The following is a 20,002-nucleotide window of genomic DNA, read 5'->3' as shown; positions in this document are numbered from 1 at the left end:
GGATAGTATGATCTTGGAGCTGGCACTATGAAAAATCCAGTGGTCTCCCTGACAAAGGTGGGAGGCCATAGGATTAACCCTTATGCCTTTAGAAAAGTTTTCAGTTCATTAAGGATGCAATCCTATGCATATTTAGATAAAAGAAGGCCTACATTTCCCAGCATTCTCCATTCCCCACTGAATACAATACAGTGCTCAGGTAAGGCAGTTAACCTTTTGTATTAGGAAACTGTGAAAATGCATTGCCCTTGTGTGTAGAAGCTGAGAAAAACACATGAATCTCCCCTTGTCAATTCTCTAGCATAGCTGTGGAACTACAGGCAGACTAGGAAAGTTAGGCAGTTTGGCTAATAGAGATGAGAGGGGACTGTGAGTGGACATTCTTATAATGGCTTTATGGCAATCGGTCCAATTCAAAATCTGGCCCAAGAGGCATTCCAAATGCATTTCAAATTGCATTTCTGCTTTTCACACTGGGCCATGGATAGCAGCAAAGCCTCAAAAGATCTTGCAGTGGCACATGTGAAATCAGGTGAAGAAACATATTACAATCTAAATTATACAGGGTGCCAGCTACATCTAGTGGCTGCAGGTGGGTTACTACAAATTTCCCACAGGCATAAATAAGCCTTTTAATCTGTCACATTATATGATTTTTGTTTTGCTTGAACTATGTAGACTTAGAATTGAGTTCAAGCAAATTCAAGATTCAGCGCTGTCATTAGATAATCAGACAAAGAAACCTTGTTAATATGATTTCTAATTTTACAAGGCTTGATTGAAAGTCTTGATAATAGGACTTGCCTTTCAAAAATATTAAATATGCTAAGACTTGTGAATAAGTGGGTGGGAATAGGTCTTTCACTGATTCACTGATGGCTTCAAGCAAACACATTGTAGTATGAGAATTGGGCACATTGTGTCTGTTGGCATCTCTAGGCGTAGCTCCTGCCATGGTTAACTCCTATAAACTCCTGAGGAAGGATCAAGTTCAATGTTGTAAGCCGCCCCGAGGCCTTGGCAAGGGGCGGCATAGAAATGTTTTAATAAATAAATAAATAAATAACTAAGTCCATTACATTCCCCTGAAGAGGTCCACCCTGTGGCAGATGGCAGGTGTATCACTGTGTCACTCACCCTACAAACACCTCCCAGCTTAAAATTGATTTACCTAGAAAAGTTTGTATTTGGTGAGTTCCCATGTCACATTAAACCACCCTGGAAAGAAGCCATGGTGGGCTGGCTGTTGAGTGAGCAATCCACAGTGCACTCAGGAGATGACTGGACTCACTGTGGATTGTCTCCCCTGTTTCTCGGTCATTCAGCTACTTTCCACGCTAACTCTGCCTTATCTCTACTCCTCATCCACTCCCCAGATTGATTGATTGATTGATTGATTGATTGAAACATTTCTATGCCGCCCCATTCGCCGAAGATATTGCCTTTCACAGTCTTTGAGAAAGTTGACGGTTAGTGACAACCTCTTCAAAGTGTCCAAGCAGCAACCAACCTTTTTATAGTATTTGCTTTGTATCCCAAATGTGTGCAAATAGTTTTATTTAAAAAAATCCAACAACAACAACAAAAACATTTTATAGTGAGCAGTAAGCGATTGCACATCAGGATTTTTTTTGGAGGAGGTACATATTTTACAGAGATGCAGATATAGCTGCAAGAAAACCTTGCTTTAAAAGGAAGTCTGATAACTGACTTGCAAAACTCTGTGTTCTTCTAAAAGGGGGTTGTTCACCCTTTCCCACCCCCTTAAACACCTAGAATCTTGCAAAAGGGTGGAAAACATGCAGGAGAGTCAGGTCCAGACAAATTAATTGTGATGGCGATAATCTCCTGACCACCCCATTTCATATGCAAAGATCACTCACAGCATTGCTTTCCCTTTGTGGGTTAAAGGCCATGATTTGGATAACATGAGAACCAGTTGGGAACAGAACATCTCAAACAAGCCATGGATCGTTCGAGTGGTTCATTTCCCACAAACAAGCCACACTGTGGGAAAAGTCAGGGTCCACATGACATAGCGACCCATGGGTGGCTTGACACCTGTGATGGGTTGTTGAGCTGTGTGAACCTAGTCACTAATTAGGAAAATCTACCCCAGCAACTAAAAAATGTTGGATGGGTCAATGTACCTTTTCTTTCCCTTTTACTCTTAAAATTTCCCAAGCCTTTGCATCAAGATGCCTGCAGTCTTAACTTGATTTTCTCTCATTCCTGTGAATATTTTCTGTCTTTTATTCCAGCTTCCCCTTTCTGTGTGTTGCGGTCATGCTGAGCAGAAAGCATTTTGCCCACGCAATTGATGTGGCTAAACAGTTCCTCCTAGACTCTCTTGCCTCTTTCCTCCCACTCCCCATGAAGAAATGTTATTGTGATAGCATCTCAGCTGCTTGCTGATCTCTTTAATCCTCCTTTCTCCTGATGCTCGTTATAGTGGCACCTTCCCACTGATTCAGAAGTTCTAGTAAAATTGTGGCCTGGTGACCCAAGACTCTGGCGATATTATTTAGCTGCTTCATTACCTGTGATTGGGCATTTTTCCAGTTATCTTGGTACATGTTTCGGCTTTGATGGTAGAATTTGTGATCTACAGCAAACCTGATATGTGATCTATAGCAAACCAGATTTTCTACAACAGCGTACTTATAGACAAAGAGGTGTGCTTGAGTTCAGGACAGCAAAGACAAACTCCATTTCATTCAAGGCGCTCTGATGGCATTATGATTTAAGGGCACATGCTCAGACTCCTTCATTTTTAAACAGAGTTGGAAAACTGGGCTTTGTGTTGTTTGGATGCAGGGGTTTTCTTGCTCTGGAAATATCAGGAAAAAAGAAGCAGTTGTAAAGTATGGAATGGATGTTGGGAACAGGGAAAAGAGAAATGATAGGTATCTTGTTTGTTGTTTATTGCATTTTATTGCATTATCTTTTCCACATCTGAAGTGATACATGTGGTTGTGTAAGGTATACCCCACCCATGGAAAGACTATGAAGTCCAGGGAAAACCATATGAGGCGACTCTGAGTGAACCGGGTCCTTTCAGTCTAGAGAAGAGGAGACTCCGAGGGGAACTGTTGGCGACATACAGGTATGTGAGGGGGTGTCACACAGAGATGGGTAGAGACCTGTTTTCCCCTGAGGAGGAGGGCAGGACACATTCCAATGGAGCAAAGCTCAGGGAACCAAGGTTCAATTTGGATGCCCGGAAGTACTTCCTGACAGTTAGGACCCCGAGGGTATGGAATGGGCTTCCGCAGGAACTGGTTGAAGCCCCATCAGTGAGGGTGTTCAAGGATAGGCTACACATGTACAAGGTAGGCATGTCATGAGTCAAGCCAGCTGGAGCCGGAGGCCAGACTAGATGGCTCAGGAGGCTCCTTCTGACTCACTTTGTTTCTCTGTTTCTGTGTTTCTATGTCTAAAATGACCTAGCTGCACCACTGATTGGGGCAAATATCTCAGCAGAACTCCATGATTGAATGCAATGTGTTCAGTATCAGCTGGGAATGTTGGCAGCAAGTTGGAGCATCCGTAAATATGGCTCATTGCCAAATTTGCTGCCATTTTAGAGTTCTGTGCCAGGAATAGCTATCTTTGTTCCATTAGAAAAGAACCAAGGAACAGTACTATCTGTTGACATATAAACAGTGATTACACATTATGTACCAACAACTAGCACACTTTGGGCCTTTCACTGTAATGGTTTTCAGTGCAAAAAATGTCTATCTGCTACTTCTTTCAGATAACCAAATGTCATTTTTCAGTGTAATGAAGTTATTATAGGTGTACCAGGATTTTTTCCCTCAAAGTACCTCTTCAGTAGTGGAACCACCCCCCCCCCCCACCACAACTTTTTCCCCAATACTCAGACCACAAGATATTACTAAGGAAATATCATTCTGCCCTGTCAAAACACATAGCATTTCTTTTGTAACTGAATATTATTATTTATTGATATGTACCATGCTATCAGTGTATGTTTTACAGGAAGGAAGATACTGGTCCAAATAGCAATATGTAATTTCTTTAAATCACAGCAACTCTGCTTTACTCCATATATAGGAACTCAACTGGACACATTCAGGTCAAGGTAGGATGGCTTTTCCAGCCCAGTCTCAGTAATGAGGCCTGATCAGCTTGCTCATTCAAATGCTACCCATTTAACTGGAAAAAACGCGGCATTTAAGAACAGCCCGAACAGCCAGGAATGGGAGTTAATACCATATTCAGAGTTTGTTCCATCAAAAAGAGACCTGGAGAAGTCGATAGAACTTGACTTTCAGACCTAAGGATGTGGAGTATGAAGTTCTTAGGTTTTGTTGGACTGCAGTTCCTGACATTTCTCCAGTTCGGCTATGTGGCTAGGACTGATGGGAGTTACGGTGCAATGACAATGAAAAGGCCACAGGGTTTCCACTCCTGTCCTGACGCCTCTTCCGCTCAGCTAGTCTGAGGTCACTACAACATAATTCCTCTATCTCTTCCTCCAAACTGGTTCCAGCTGGGGCAGCCTTCTATTGCAAGGGAACACTTAAGCTCTGTCTTACCCTGGTCTGCCTTTCTCTGGTGGTTTCTTTATATGCGTTTCCATTCACTACTAGGCCAGGCTTTCAAATAACAAGAAATACATGAAGAGGCTTATTGACTATCAGGAAATTTGAGAATTAACCACATGAAGGTAGTCACTCTCAATAGCTTTCAAGGCATTCATTGAGGACTTTTCAATCTTATTCATGGACCAGTCCTTTACTAAAAGAATGGAGAAGAGTTAAAGATTAAGAGGTGGGGGAAAAGGTTGCTGAGAAATGATGCATTGCCTAGCTTATACTCAGGTGGACATTTGCTGTTAGAGCAAACCAAAGCAGAACATCAAATATTTCAGGTTGAAGACAGATGACTGAGAGAAGGCGTCAACTATTAAATTTTTAAATGTATATAAAATTGTACAATTTTTACGGTTGTTCTTTTTAACTGAAATTGCTTTGAAAAGCTTTTAAAGGATAAATACTGAGCACCACTTACTAGAGATTAAGAAACAGTAATTTCCCCCCCACAAATAGGTTTGACTGTAGGAAGGGATATAAATGATGAATTAAAGTAAAGGTATTGGGGATACTGGGCTCAATTCTGCTGCTTCTTTCACTGGACATAATTCATTTCCCCAATCCCTCCTCCCCCAGAATGTCTGTAGCTCAGTTACCTATTTCCCTTCCATCTCTGTATGGCCCCTTTCAGCAGAAAAGTCTATTGTATGTGGAAGGTGGGGGAGCAAGACATCTCGAGGAAGGTTTCCTTTGATCTTCATTCCACAAGGTGGCACCAACAGATAATAAATTCGAGTATGAAGCCTGTGTGTTTGCATTTCAAAGCTGACCACCCGTAACAGATTAGCGGATTAATATTTTGCTCTAAAGGATCTGGCCTTTACTGTTGACATCAATTTATGTGCAAGCGCAGGTTTTGCAGTTGTAAAAGTCATTCAGACTATAAACTGCACAATAGATGTCAACTTATTCTTAGTGTGCTTCCCTTGAGCACCTCATAAACAGCTGCGAGGAGCTTGTTGGATCCACCAGGGCGGTGCGATGTCTTTCTCAGGAGCAGCAAAAGTGGCAGTCTTTCCCTTCCAGCCGTAAGAGTGTCGCCCGTTGATTAGTCAGCACCTATTTTCCCCACAAGTGTCTTTTGTGCAGCTTCTGTGCACATAGGCTTATCATTGATCTCTATTGCAAATAGAGCACTGTGTCTATTTATGGCCAGGACTTAAAGAACAGTAGAGCTCATGTACCATAGTAGAGCTTTTTGAAAAAGAGCCAAAGTGCAGAGGTCAAGTTTCCTGCGCTATAAGCAACTTAAACAGCAACACAGCGCCTCCACTGCCACCCCTGGCCTAGCTTGCAAAATAATCTGGCAATGGCCAGCAAACTAGGTCACTGCACATATTATCATTAAACACTTTGGTCAAATGTAAATAAGTGTTTTAGGATTCTTAGTGTGTATGTAAAACCATGCAGGGCTGTATCTGCAGCATGGACCTGATGTTTTCTGTCAGAAGTTGCAAATTCAGACTTTGACTACACTTCCCTAACTTCAGTTCAGAGAATCAGTGAATGGGACCAGGATGATGTTATCAAAATATTGCATTTCAGTTGTATGTATGGTCTTACAGATGTCTGTCAGCAAACAGAAAATAGGTGAGTCCAACTCTCAGGAATTGTCAAGCTTCTCTGGAAGAAACTCCTTCAGCCTGGTGCTCTATAGTTTCCCTTAGCCCTGAACAGCATGGCCAATGGCTGGGGATGATGGGAGCTGTAACATGTGAAGAGCACCAGGTTGAGGACACTGCTTTGGGGAATAAGAATTGCTTCAAATAGGAAGATCCTTTCATACACATAAGGTGGATAACCGCACTTATTATCAATACAGTGAACTTAATGGGACTTACTTCCGAGTAAGTGTTCACAGGATTGCTTTGTAAGCGCTGTCTGAAAAGGTGATGAGTGAATGAGATGAACACACTTGTATCATATGCACATTCAGGGACTTAAGATTTAACAGGGAGCTACAGCCAATTTGCAAGTAGTTTCAGATCTGGGCTTGTTGCCACATTATGTGTGAAATGATTCTCCTTTTAAAGAGATTTAATTAAAAAAAACCCCTCAACTGGGTTGTTGTTTTTACTCTACTTGACAGCAACATTTCTGGAAGGTTGTTAATCATATGACATTGACTACAACTTGTTATGCAGCTTGGTGCATATAAACAGGAAGTCTTTCTTGCATGACCAAAAAGCACCTAATTCTAGAAAGGCAAAAACGGAAAAATTGACTGTTGAATGAGTATCTGCCATGAGAACAACTTTACAGGTCTATCACCAACCCAAATATGAATATTTAAATTGTGCAAAGCCCACTTAGAATATTTAAATTCTAATTGTACTTCACCCATTTATAACAAAGTTGAAAGAAGATGCTGATTAAGAATCAGATATTTATAGAAATATGGACCATCAGGTATCATTTGGATATACAAATCTTGGCTAAATATCCCAAAGCATCTAAGTAAACACTTGACCTATGCCAAACCTAAGATGACGATGCAGATTACTGACACAAGTGTTAAAACAAGCTAGTACAAGATTTCAAACCAGCTATACTTAAGTCTTCCTGGGATGCACTACAAAAATACCAAATCATAGCATAATGGAGAGGCTATTTAAAGCCTTTGAAATCACCATCTGAAATTAAGCATGTGTGAGCCAAAATATAGGCTATGTGCTTATTTCAACATCCATGGCCTTGATTGGCATTATCACCCCATATTCCTCTTATTTTGTTAATGAATGCCAATCACCTGGAACATATTTGATTGCCAGACCAAAGTTTAAGTAAACCAAAACACTACTTAGTTCAGTTCTCCATCTCATAGCTAAATGGTCCATTCATTCCTCCTGTTCCCAGCCTTATGTCCAAGGTCATGGACTGAGAACAAGCAAAATGGCAACTTGAGATTATATGGCTTTGGAGAACACTGGCAGGTCCTACCCCCTTGTTAAAAGAGTGTGAGGAGAGGGAAGGCATGAAAACCAATACAATGTACACAGATCCAACTTCACTGCCACAGATCTAGAATCTAAAATATGCAGAATGCAACTTCAGGTAGTGCAGCAGTGATATCCTCTTTCTAGTTTAAAACGTACTTCATCATATATGAATTGAATTTAATCCAACAGCTCACATATTGCCATCATGGTATCCCACATGGAGCTTCAAGACGTTCAAAAATGATGAATTTGAAGTTGTTTCAATAGAGGGATATTTCTAAATGTTTGTGGTTAAATAAAAACACTCAACAAAATAGGTTGGAGATGGGGGCATCAGTTCAGTATTCAGCTGCAGCTAACCCTGTGAAATACACTTACATGCATTGCTAAATATATGATCTGTTACTCATATCAGTGTTTAAGTGGCACTTCATTTTCCCCTATGAAATAAAAAAAAACATATTCCTGTGATATGGAAAATATGCTTTTGCTCTCCCATGCTAAAATGTGAATGTTATTCCATTTCAGTGTCAGTATTCACAAGCTAGGCTATAATAAAACAAACATTTTCCACCAGTACCAGAGTTCTGCTATCCTTCTTTCTGGCCCTATTCCTCTGTCAAGGAATATTCATTTCAATGCAAGGTTTTTATAATTTGCTAAGAGGGCTTTTTATGCCTGATACAAGAAGCTAAAACAAATTTCCAGTGCATGTCTTTATGGATTATTTCCATCTGACAGAAAAGAAGATTTACATAATGAATCAAATCCTATAGATAATGAGAGTATTTATAAAATTAAAGTTTAATAGATAAATAGAATAAATACTTTATGCATCATAATTCTGGACAACTACATTTAAAGCAAGTAAGTTGGCAAATCACAAAGTTGTTGCCTCCTGGCATGTTCACTTTTGATAAAATCACACAGGCATGTTACAATGTTACTTATGAGATTGTGATGTCATAATTAGGCTTAAATCCTTTTTACTTTCTGCACTGATCATGACATATAGCATACAATAGTGTCAAGTAGTTTTTCCTTCAGAATGTTTTACACAACCCAACAGCTCAACAAGTTAAATGGGTTATATGGTGAAAGTGGGTAGAGGTGAAAAGGTAAGTTATGTCAAAGAAAAACATTGGTAATTTATATCTTGGGGAAAGTAATGCATTTCTTCACTTTTTATTGACATTGGCAAATTAAAATAGAATAAATTAACAAGTATGTTCTCAAAAAAAGTTTTGTACAAAAATACTGTCAAATTTCCTAAAAAGCTTTCAACACAGTAGTTTCCCCACCCCCCGAGTACTGAATAAACTATGTAAGTACAATGCCAAAATTTTTTAAAAAATGCAGAAGATAGAACCAGAACAAAAATAAAAGTGAAAGACCAGTGAAATGTTTTTCCAACAGCTAGAGACCATTCCATTCACACTATATTATTGTCTGTACAGATGGGGCAGTGGGGGAGGGGAACAGAGAGCAGAATTTAAGTAACAGTATTATTTTTCCTGATCATGGAGGGTTTGGCCCACATTTGTTAAGCTTCCAGTTTAGCAGACTAAAAATTAGCATCACTGCAATGCATAGTTAAAAACAAAGCAAGAGGGCAGTATTTGTGCAGGAATCTACCCTGAAGTTCATGCAACCAACTAATGCAATTTTTTTGTCCTTTAACTTAGAATTTGAATGCAATTCTAGTCATCTGAAATGATAGCCTACAGGAAATCCACAAGATTAAACACTTTGCCAATATTCTTATCTAACAATTGAAATAATTGGCATGTTACCAGTGAGGAAATGAAGCAGAGAAAGAGACTGAGAAATACTAAAGGATGAATCAATTAAAAATTGGTGTAGGGGAGGGAGGGCAGAAATGAGTGTCCAAGCTTAAAAATAAAGAAATGGCAGCAAATTAAAAAGAAAAAAATATACAAGCTTATAGTTTACTCTGCTTCCCAGATACTCAAGCTCCTAAAAGCCTTTGAAATACTGTGTCTAAAGAGGGAATGTTTTTCATTCGTACAGATAAAAAAGTCCTTTGTTTTGCAAGGAGTCAGCAGCTCACTCTGCTGGGTTGCTGTTTGCAAACGAAGTCTGTCATGAAATCGAACTCGTTCTGTCCCAGCCAGAGCTCAGGGAGCTCCTTGATGCGATCCAAGCCCATTTCTATGACTAAGGACATGAGGACCTCTTCATCTATGAAGTCAGTGTCTATGACATTGGGAGGCAACATTGCTGCAGGGACATGGGGCACCGAGGCAGGCACACCGCCGCCACCGCCGCCACCGCCGCCTCCATGCTTGGGGTTGCAGTCCCGAAAATGCTGGGTTGCTCCGTTGAGCTGATGACTGGCAGGGTGTAAGTCCGGCATGTAGTGGTTGTGAGAGTAAGGATGGTGGCTGAAGTACTGGTTGTTCAGCTTTTGCAACTGCATGCTGGCTGTTAAGGGCCCCCCTTGGGTGGCAACTGTAGGAGCCATGAACTGGGAATTGCTAAACCTCGCCGCCGGTGGCATGCTGCCGGGAGGATGGCCGCCGTTCACGTTCCCTGGCCCCATGGCATGCCTGAGCCCACTGTTTGCATTCATATTTCCACCTCCGTAATGTATATGGTCGCTCATCAAGGCACTGAAGGCGTGCTGCTGTTGCTGCTGCTGCTGCTGCTGATGGTGATGGGTAGGAAACTGACCCATTCCCATTCGATGAGCAGGATGGTGATGAAGCCCATTGGTTCCATCGGGGAAGCGCCCGTGGTTCATGGCCATCATGTGGTCTGCCATTTCCAGCCTTTAAAAGTTAATGTTTACAGAGAAAGAGAGATAAGCGTGCATATATTTGGAACCAGCCGCCAGCCACCTCCGTGGCTTCCTTCCTCGCAGTACAGTATCTCTTCAAAGGAAGCAATCTCCAGCAGGCATCTGTGCGGTGCGCCACCCCACCCACCCCGGGACCGAGTCACAGAAATATTTCTTGCCGCGCGCCTGGTTTGGTTCCTTTGCTTAAGCCTGCAATAGGAAGGAAGGAAGGCAGGCAGGCAGGCAGGCAGGCAGGCAGGCACCTTGTGCAAACGCAGAGGAATCCACCGCCACCCCCTGCAACTCGTGCACACCTACCAGCTAAATGAGCGTGCACACCAGCAACAATCCCCCTTCCTCTCACCCACATTTCTTTCTTCCCTCCTGGAAATACATGCACAAAAGCCTTACATAAGCGCTACAGACAGAAGAGCGCTGTCCGACCTTCTCGCTCTCCTTGTCAACAACTTTGGGAATTAAAGTCTGCAAGGATTGCTTGCGACGCAAGTAGAACTGGATTAAGGGGTCCTGCTGCAGCCACCCTTAATTCCCCTCTCCCTCCAAACAGTCTCATGATGACACTATTCTTGCAAGCAAGAGCTGCCCTACACATACAAATTCCCCGCACTTGGTCTGCCACTCACCTCGCACCCTCTAGTCTTCTTCTTTTGCTCCAAAAGGTGCAACTGAACAATCAGTTAATGTAAAAAGCCTTCCAGCATAGAGCAATCGATTCTCCTTGTCTCCTCCGGACTTGCGTGCACGGACAATAAGGACGACGCCGATTAATAATAATTATTGCTGGTGGTCGTGGAGGTGCGCCGGCGGCGGCTGCCGCCTTGCAAACAGACTCAACGCCGCTGCTTTCACTCTTCTGTGAGTTTCTCATCGGCACTTGCCAACAATGAGCTGTGTTTCTTACCCTGCTTTGGCCACAGCTAATATAGGATTTCAAAAGGGAGGAGCGAAAGCCTTCACAGGCAACCAGAAGTAAAACCTGGAGCAAGCGGGGATAACAAGCCAGGCGGAACTGGAAGGAATCCAAAGCATCCCTGTTCCTGCTGGCTGAGAGCGCGACACGTGTGCGCTCTCGGATCTGGGCAAATTACGAAGAAGGAGGGCGCGCTGGTTTTCCCCGGGGCTGCGGAAGGGACCGGCCGCCGAGCGGGAAGGGCCACGGCGACCACCGTCATCATCACGGCTCAAGCTTCAGTTTGGCTTTTCGGCCATAATCTGTTTACATCACCTCGCCGTCCTTCATTATCACGCTCTATTAGGCGCCGTGACCGATTCCGCGAGCAGCGTGGAATCGGGGTCACTCAATAGTGGGCATTATATTTATTTTGAATCTCTAATGTTGCCCGTCCCCCCTGCTTTTCCACTCCTGAAGAGGCGGCTGCGGAGCACAAGAATTTCATAGAAAGCAATGGCAGAGCGGGGGTTGTTTGCTCCGTCCTCCCCTTCAATGGCTACGCTTCCTTCCAGCACGGGGTAACTTGCATAGGTCTACTTGGGAGTAAGGGCCAGCAGAGCTTCCCCCTTTGGCCCAAGTCACAACAGGTACACGTTGCGTGCACCAACACACGCCCGCCCCCTTCCGAATCCGCTTCTGTTGCAACATTTCTGGAGGCGTGTGTTGTCCTCCAGGGCACACACAGATCCAATCCGCGCTTTCGAGGTGGCACGCCGCTTCTCCGTAGACATTTTGCGTTCACCTCTCCTGGTAGCTTTGGCATTCAAACGGAGGCGTCTCTCTGCAAACAAACTCAGCGATCTTCGGCCCAGAGATCTTCCTTTCCTCCTCTCCTCTCACACACACCTTTTAATAAACACAGCTACAGTAGTGCATATTTGTCCTGGGGGGGGGGGGGGGCGGCAAAGGCTGCAGGTTTGGCCAACCTCCCGCTCTCTACGGAGGCAATGGATTTTGCAAAAAGCAAACACCACGTTAGGTTTACATTGCTGTAAAAGAATGCAACGCGATAATTGCTGTGTAAATAAAAACACGTCCCGCCCCACAGGTTTCTCTTTACAGCTAGTGCTCGCGCCCTCTTGCAGAGCTGCTAGCAGGGTCAACGGAGCTGATAACGCAGGCAGAAATAATAAGCCATCCCTGGCAGCCTTGCAGGCTTTCACACACAGAAAGGAGACAAAGTCACCTCGCAGGCAAGCCCAATCCAAAAGCCAGCAATGCTGAACTTTACATATTATCCCGAGATTTAAAGTCTTGGGAATTTTCCTATAGGCAAGAAAGGGGCATGCCTATACGTGATCACCAGGCGAATAGATCTAAAGGACGGTGACTCCTCAAGGAGTCGTCAGAACTCTGTCCAAGTTTGCTGAGGGCTCTGCACCCGAACTTAGGGCCAAGGGAGTGTTGATCATAACAGTGTGGAAGCGGCTGCGGCGGTCATCTAGTCCACCCCAAGCGATTACAAAACCGAAGGACTGGGGGCGGATCCACCGCACGGTAATCCGAGCTGGGCAGCTCTGTAACAGTCGCTCCGTTTTCTGGGAGCCATGCTTCTGCAACGTCTTAATCCCCCAGCTAGAGAATCGTAATAGTGGGAGGACTCCAGCACTGGTCCTCAGTGGTGCAGTTCGATCATTTTACATCCTGCACATTACATTTTCATGGGACTGCCTCCTTAGATAGCTATGAGCATTTAGTTGTGAAGCACAAAATTAGCTTCTCTCTTCATCCCTCCAGTATGGCTTGCTTTCAGTTGCTTCTACTTTGCGGATACATAAGAGCAACAGTCAAAGAAGCAAACAAACCAAAAAATCAATTTGCCAATCCTGATAAAGAAAGGAAAGCCTGAGCGTGTGGGGTTCTGGATTTTATGCTCACTCAAATCATAGCTCTGTCAGGACTCCATGAATAGCTGTTTGTCCCTGTGGTCCTTTTGTTGGCATAAGCAGCATTTGTTGCAGTAAGGGGTGACATACTTTAAAGCTAAAAATAACAGTATGGATATCTAAGCGTGGTCGTGTATCCCTGTCCCCAAAATATATATTTGTAAGGACAAAGGATACTGTGGTTTGTCAGTATCTTTGGCCCTGCCTTGACCTGCAGTGAAGTCTATTTGTACCTACTGCTCTCTGGGTAATTTTGTTTGGAAGAGTGCAGGTTGCACTGAGAAGCCTTGGACTTCAGCTCAAGGTCTAGCCTAGCGGTATCCCGGCTGGCTCCATTTGGATTGCCTGCATAAAAAAGCCATCAAGGGCACAGTCATTGGTCCTTAGTAGACCTTTGTGGTCAACTATCACAACATGGTTCAGAGCAACATGGAGTGCTTCTCCTGCCTGCCTTAGTGGATTTTTCTCCTTCATATCCTTATTAAGCTGTTCTCTGGCTTAGATATTAAAAGTATTCTCTCTCATTGCTTTCTTGCTGTTGGCTGTGACTAATTTTTTAAACTCACAAGTTAGTCACCTTATACTTCACTTCTTTGCTTCTTTCAGTTTCTTGCAGCTCGCACAACTTTTTCTCCCTCCCTTTCCTTCTTCTTCTTGCAAGGACTCATTATTTTTTCTTTTGTGAAATGCAAAATCTGTTTTAGGCATGTACAAAACTGATGATATAGAAACATCTTTTAGAGATCCAGTCAATTGGTCATGATCCAGCTCTTGCACTGGCTATTCCAATTGGCCAACTCCTGTCCAGAGTCTCCTTGCAGATCTTTCCCAAGTCAGAGACCCTTTAAGATTTATGAACATGGGGCTTAGTCATGCAAAGACCTGCGCTCTAGCACTGAATTAAACATTCTTCATAGTAGCCCAGTTTGCCCTCCTCTCTAGAGAATGCCTATAGGCAGATTCACCTTGCCAAACTAGAGAATGAAGGGAAGTATTTTAGGAAGAGACAATGGCAATGTCAAGAAGAGGGCACTGAAGAGCTAAAGGTTCAGAGAACAAGTGCATCATTATTTACTTGGTTGGTGGAATGCAAAATTCATGTGTGTGCCAGAAAGCAAGCTTTCAGGACCATCACATCCACATGTAGTTTGGAAAGCAAAAGAAAGACTAACATGAAGCAATGAGAATGTGTTCAGGGCAGAAATAAGGAAGCTCACCAGTTTTCACAGTCTGCACAGTAAGAGAAGAGATATGACATCATAGCTGAATAGGTATATGGTGAGATAGCTGAAACAATTTGTTGAGTTCAACCTGTCTTTTGGGCAATTGCCAGATCAAAGTGATAAACATATATTTCCTGGCCTCTCTGATATCAGGCACATGGATTTCTTTACACTTCATGTTTGGAAATTTTCTATGTGTCAAGCAGCAATGGGTGTACAGATTGAGGATGAGGGTTTATTTATTGGCGTGTTTGTTTTGCAAGACCAAAGTGAGGGTGAAAATGAAAGGCTGTCTTTGTCTTGGACGCAATTTTATTTGGTCTTCTTTTTCATATGAAAATTTATCTGAGTGCATGGTAAAAGGATAAGGCAGATGTAGGGGCAGCGGCAAGCAAGACAAGAGGTTGGATCCAGTGGGGATTATTGCTGCTTTTCCTTGTTCATCAATAATCTTAACCTAGGGTTTGGCTTGGGTTTGGCAATAATCCATGGCTTGCTGAATTTTGGGTTGTGATGTGTAAATTCTGGTGCATGGACAAACCATGGTTTGTTTACCATGACCAACCCAGAAAAAAGGATCCATTGCTTGTTATTGATTTATAAATTCTGGGTTGTTTGAATCATAGCTTCAATCATGGATTGATTCACCAGACTACAGAGGCAATACGCAAGAATGGTAACCTCTCTCTACATGGAAATACTATGCCATGACAAAGCCATTTGGGATACAAGAAGGGAATGGACAAAGGAGGTAGAAAACCAATCCAGACTGAGAAAAGAAACCATGGTTTGAGCATCTGCCAGACAAACCCCAGAAAAGGCAATAAACCATAGGTTAAATAAAACATGGGTTAGTGTTATATGGGAACCACGTTTCTGTGAGCCTGAATTTGTAACAGCTGAATTGGGTGAGTAGTTGTTGGATATTATGCTATTCTGCTAAAGATGGAAATTGAATCCAGGATTCAATTTTGGGATACTTCCAGAGGAAACTTTCCTTATCCTTCCTCATGGAATTTAATTCTGTGTCATAATCTTTACTTGTAACCCTGCTCCCCCATGTCTTCCCATCATTTGGTTTAAGAAGTTTAAATGACAATATATTCAGAAAGAAAAGATGGAATGGGTATGCAATGTCTTCTCACTGGTATGATAGGACCTTCCATCTGGAGTTCCAAGATAAAGGTGCTGACCTTACCTGTATCAAAGAGACTTAAATATATGAGGGTAAGGGTGTATTCAACCCTTACACAGACATTTACTGGGAATTCTGGAAATAACAGTGGGTGAGGAGTGGATATCACCATGATAAACTGTATTTTATAAACTTACATATAGCCTGAAGTGCTAGATCATGAATAATCTTGGAAACTAAGCACATGTTGGCCCTGGTTGAAATCTGGATGGGTGACTTAAATGTTGTGACCTGCCTAGAGATGTAATATAATAATTCTTTACTAGTACTTTCTCCAGCAGTCTGCACAAGAAGAAAAGATACTGTTTTGGTGTACCCCCCAACACACTGTCTAACAATTTCTGATCTGAAGGGTGAAGAATGAATTTAACTCTCCTTTGATTGACAGATCTCAACTTGGTTCAATTAAGCCTTGTGATGACTGGTCTACTTCTTAAGACTAACTCTTCATACAATTACAAAAACTTTTCGAACAATCACATTGGTTTTTTTTTTTTTTGTTATTGCTCATCAGTACTTGTTTTTTATGTGTTCTATATATTATAAGCCATCATGAACAGTTTTTCGTGGAAAGATGGCGTATAAATTGAAGTTAAATCTAAAGTTGAACACTGGGTTTAGTTTGGTTTAATCCACATCTAACCTCTGGTTCAGATCTTAATGTAAAAACATGAACTGATTCAGACACTTTGAACCAGTTTAGAAACTTTCATGTAGAAAATCAAACTTGCTGGTGATATAACTTTATTAAATGGATGCTACATAGTTTTAAGAAATGTTTATTTCTGATTTTAAAGGTTTTTTAAACTAACAAAATATGTACAAGATAAAAACCAGAACACAAAGAATTAACTATACCTGATAATAAAAGGGAACGTGAGGATAATGTTTATTTCTTAAACATGATTTTTGCTTACATGAATGCTACATCCTGCAGAACTCTGTCAGCCATATTTGATTTCTGAGATGGCAGAATAAGTTTGAGCCTAGAAAAGGGCCTTCTGGTACTTACCTGTATGACAGGAAATCCAAGCACTGTTTTGCTAACTGATGTAGCCCTGTTTTGTCTGTCTGTCCCTACACAGAAAAATAGTTTTATTTTTGCTGAGAAGAATCTCATCAGCAAAAGATTTGAGGAACACACAACTATGTTGTAAGTTTTTGACCAAGTACTTGACCTTGGGGTTTCCTTGTTTCTTTTCTTTTCTTTTTTGATCAAGTGTTTTTTGTCTCTTTGCCTTCACATATGCTTTGTGAGATACTGGCTCTTAGAAGAAGCGAACAGTTTTTTCTTAGCAAAAACAAAAAGGTGATCCTGTTTAGGCAGCGGCAAGGAAAAACTACAGTGCTAAGGAAACAGAGGAAGCTTCTCACATCAGTTCAAGAAACTTTTTCATTGAGGTCTTTCTGATGGACAACAGCTTGCAAAGGGGGAGGGTGCTGAGCATTAGGACTGCTACCTGTCCTAGATTCTGTGTTTTGGGATTTGGTTCTGGCTTAAAAACAAATATTAAAATACTATGTGCGAACAATCATAAAACAAAACAATACATGTCTGAGGGCACATTAATTAAAAGCCTTTCATAGTAATACAGCTTTAACATCATCCAAATAAAATCAATTATTAAAATGCCAAGAGAATAAAGCTATTTTTGCCTCATGCCGAAAAGATTGTAGTAAAGGCACCAGGTGAACTGCTTTTGGGAGGCTGTTCCACAGGTGGGGTGCAACTACTAAGAAGGCCCCTCTTCAGTTCGCCATCATCGTTACCTCCTTGGAGGATGGCTCTTTCAAAAGGGCCCCAAAACAGATCTTAGGGACTGGATAGGTGTATATGGGAGCAGGCAGTCCTTCTGGTATCCTGGTCTCAAGCCTTTTAGAGCTTTATATGTTAAAACAAGCACCTTGAATTGGGCCCAGAACTCAGCTGGTAACCAATGAAGAGAGTAAAGTATTGCTGCCACATAGCTGCATGATCCTGCTTGTATCAGCAGCTGTGCTACCCTGTTCTGTACCAGCTGAAGTTTCTGAACCATCCTCAAGGGCAGTCTCATGTTGAGCATGTTACAGTAGTCCAGTTGAGACGTTGCCAGAGCATGAGTGACTGTGGCTAAGCTCTGCCTTCCTGGTCGGGCTGCAGTTGATAAGTCAATCGCAGGTGAGGGGACTTCTGGCCACTGAGTCTACCTGAGACTCAAGCGATTGTTATATATGCATGGCAATAGCTGGAAAAAGGTGGTCTGGTTACCGTGGCCAAAATAATGGTTATGGATGGATAATCAGAAAGTTAAGGACTTAAACCTAAACCCAACATTCTTGTGTAAGGGACAAACTACGTAAGGGACAAACTTTGGCCACCAATCCATATGCTTAAATTCAGATTGGCCACAACAACACAGAAACTATGTGTGGGGAGAACTGATTTAAGAACAACAAAAAGGGGGTGAGAATTGATTTAGCAGACCCTCACACTAACAAAAAAGAATGGCAAAATATTAGCAGTAAATACATATTAAATTCTGCTAACAGTCAAACTTAAAAGAGGTAAAACATAATGTAATTAATATATAGTTGATTCCTAGCAGAATATTTAGGATGATAAAGATTGAAGTATAGCCATTAGGAAGAGTAAATGGGCTCCACAGTATCTATTCTCACGTGTTCGTCTGTCTGCCCATCCATTCACCCTACATTTTCTTCTCCCTTCAGCATCGCCCTACTCAATTTTGTATTTTCACTTTTTGCAACAGTTTATTTTCCCTTTCTTCTGGAGTTTCCGTATAAGAGGAAGAAAGGAAACATGCGTTCAGGAATAATTGTTGTTTTCCTTGAGCTTTGGCTGTGCGCACTTTCCAGGTATAGGTACTATCATTACTTTTCAGACTTTGTTCATCTGGTGTCTGTGGATTGCTGGAAAGAGATGTTTCAATCTACTTACCAAAGTAAACTTGCCAAGTTTGCTACTAACAATAGACAGAAAAGTCTTTGTGGGAGTACAGTTGATGATTTCAGCCAATGAGAGATAATAGGACTAATCTGCATCATTGTCAAGTTATTCGATGTAAAGTTACCTAATAGTAAGTCCCGTTTTTTTTTTTTAATGGAACACAGGGAATTTCCACTATGCATAGAAGAAGGTATCAAAATTCCAACATGGTTTCTATGCAATGAGTACCATGCAGTGAAGAATTCTAACTTGTATGAAGATAATTTACAACTGAAATAGTTTAAAATAAATCTAACAGTGGGGCAATTTTCAACAGCGAGGCGGAATTGTGCCCTTGATAAATATGTTCAAATTCATACAGATTGGCTACCTGTTCTCCAAAATGTTGTGGAGACCATACTGTGCTATTAGAAGCAAATACAAAACATTCAAGTTATTGTGCAGAAAGAAGTAAGATAACAAGTAATAGTCTTCAGCATAGATTTAGTCATCTGACATATGGTCAAAAAAGAATAGCACAACAGTATTGACATGTGACTAATACTGTACCAAGTGTCTGTAATATCCAATATTTGGGTTCTCTGGTGTTAGAAACACTAAGGATATATTGCTTTATTCAGATGTCAGCTGCAAGAACCCCCCCCCCCCCCATGGTGGCTGCTCCAGGTCCTTTCAAGGGTCTGAGATATTTAGAATGATCTCAGATGCTATGAGCATCTTTGCATGTAACAGCAACTATTTGTAGATTGTGTCCCAACACCATTTTGAATATGCAGCCTCCAGTTTGATGAGAGGTTGCTCTGTGATGTATGAACCCAGATTAACACTTTGGGTTAATCATAGGCTAAACAAACCAAAGCCTAGCTACAATTAATAAACCATACAATAGGTCCATACAAGTTCATTCATTCAAGACTTTTGCAAATAGTTGCTGAGTTGTGTCTGAGATGGTGCTAATATAATATATTTTGCATAGGCAAAACTAATAAACCTCTGAATATTATAATCTTGTTGCACACAAACTGAATTAAGACACTGGATGTAGGCTTATTTTAGCACAATGTCATGTGATTGTATACAGAAAATACTTCTTAGTGTTTTGTTGATACAACACCATGCTTTTAGCCACTCTTAGGAACATTGCTACAATTTTCCCCTGCTGGAATATTAGCAAATGTGCACCTTTCATTGTTGTCGTTGTTTTAATTACTGATGCCAGCCAGTTCAGTATGATTCTTCAAAGATGTGACATATGAGTTTCCACCATGGTAGCTTATTACCGATTATAGGATGCCATGCTTTTTAATGGTGAGTTTTTCTCTTGCTCTCCCTCTGTGTTTTGCTTATTAATCAATATTCTCCTTATAGAGCTGCTTTGCCCACATTTACATATTATCCGGAAATTATGCCTATTAAC

The 20,002-nt window shown here is 41.7% G+C and overlaps 1 protein-coding gene across 1 annotated transcript; it reads right to left on the bottom strand.

Annotated features, from left to right (window-relative positions):
• Positions 1-8,347: 8,347 nt before the first annotated feature.
• CITED2 (Cbp/p300 interacting transactivator with Glu/Asp rich carboxy-terminal domain 2) lies at positions 8,348-11,276 on the bottom strand. The gene is made up of 2 exons (XM_044423515.1): positions 11,006-11,276; positions 8,348-10,353 (listed from the first exon to the last, which is right to left on the bottom strand). Exon 2 carries the CDS (start codon positions 10,344-10,346, stop codon positions 9,621-9,623), a length of 726 nt encoding a protein of 241 aa, XP_044279450.1. The 5' UTR covers positions 10,347-10,353; positions 11,006-11,276; the 3' UTR covers positions 8,348-9,620.
• Positions 11,277-20,002: the final 8,726 nt, after the last annotated feature.

Source organism: Varanus komodoensis, unplaced genomic scaffold, assembly GCF_004798865.1.
Source record: "Varanus komodoensis strain SLA01 unplaced genomic scaffold, ASM479886v1 scaffold1, whole genome shotgun sequence".
Classification (NCBI taxonomy): domain Eukaryota; kingdom Metazoa; phylum Chordata; class Lepidosauria; order Squamata; family Varanidae; genus Varanus; species Varanus komodoensis.
Note: the sequence above shows the minus strand (reverse complement) of the source record. Positions and strands in the feature narration are given on the sequence as shown.

Coding starts and splice junctions, on each gene's coding strand:
- CITED2 (XM_044423515.1), bottom strand. CDS start 10,346: ATGGCAGACCACATGATGGCCATGAACCACGGGCGCTTCCCCGATGGA.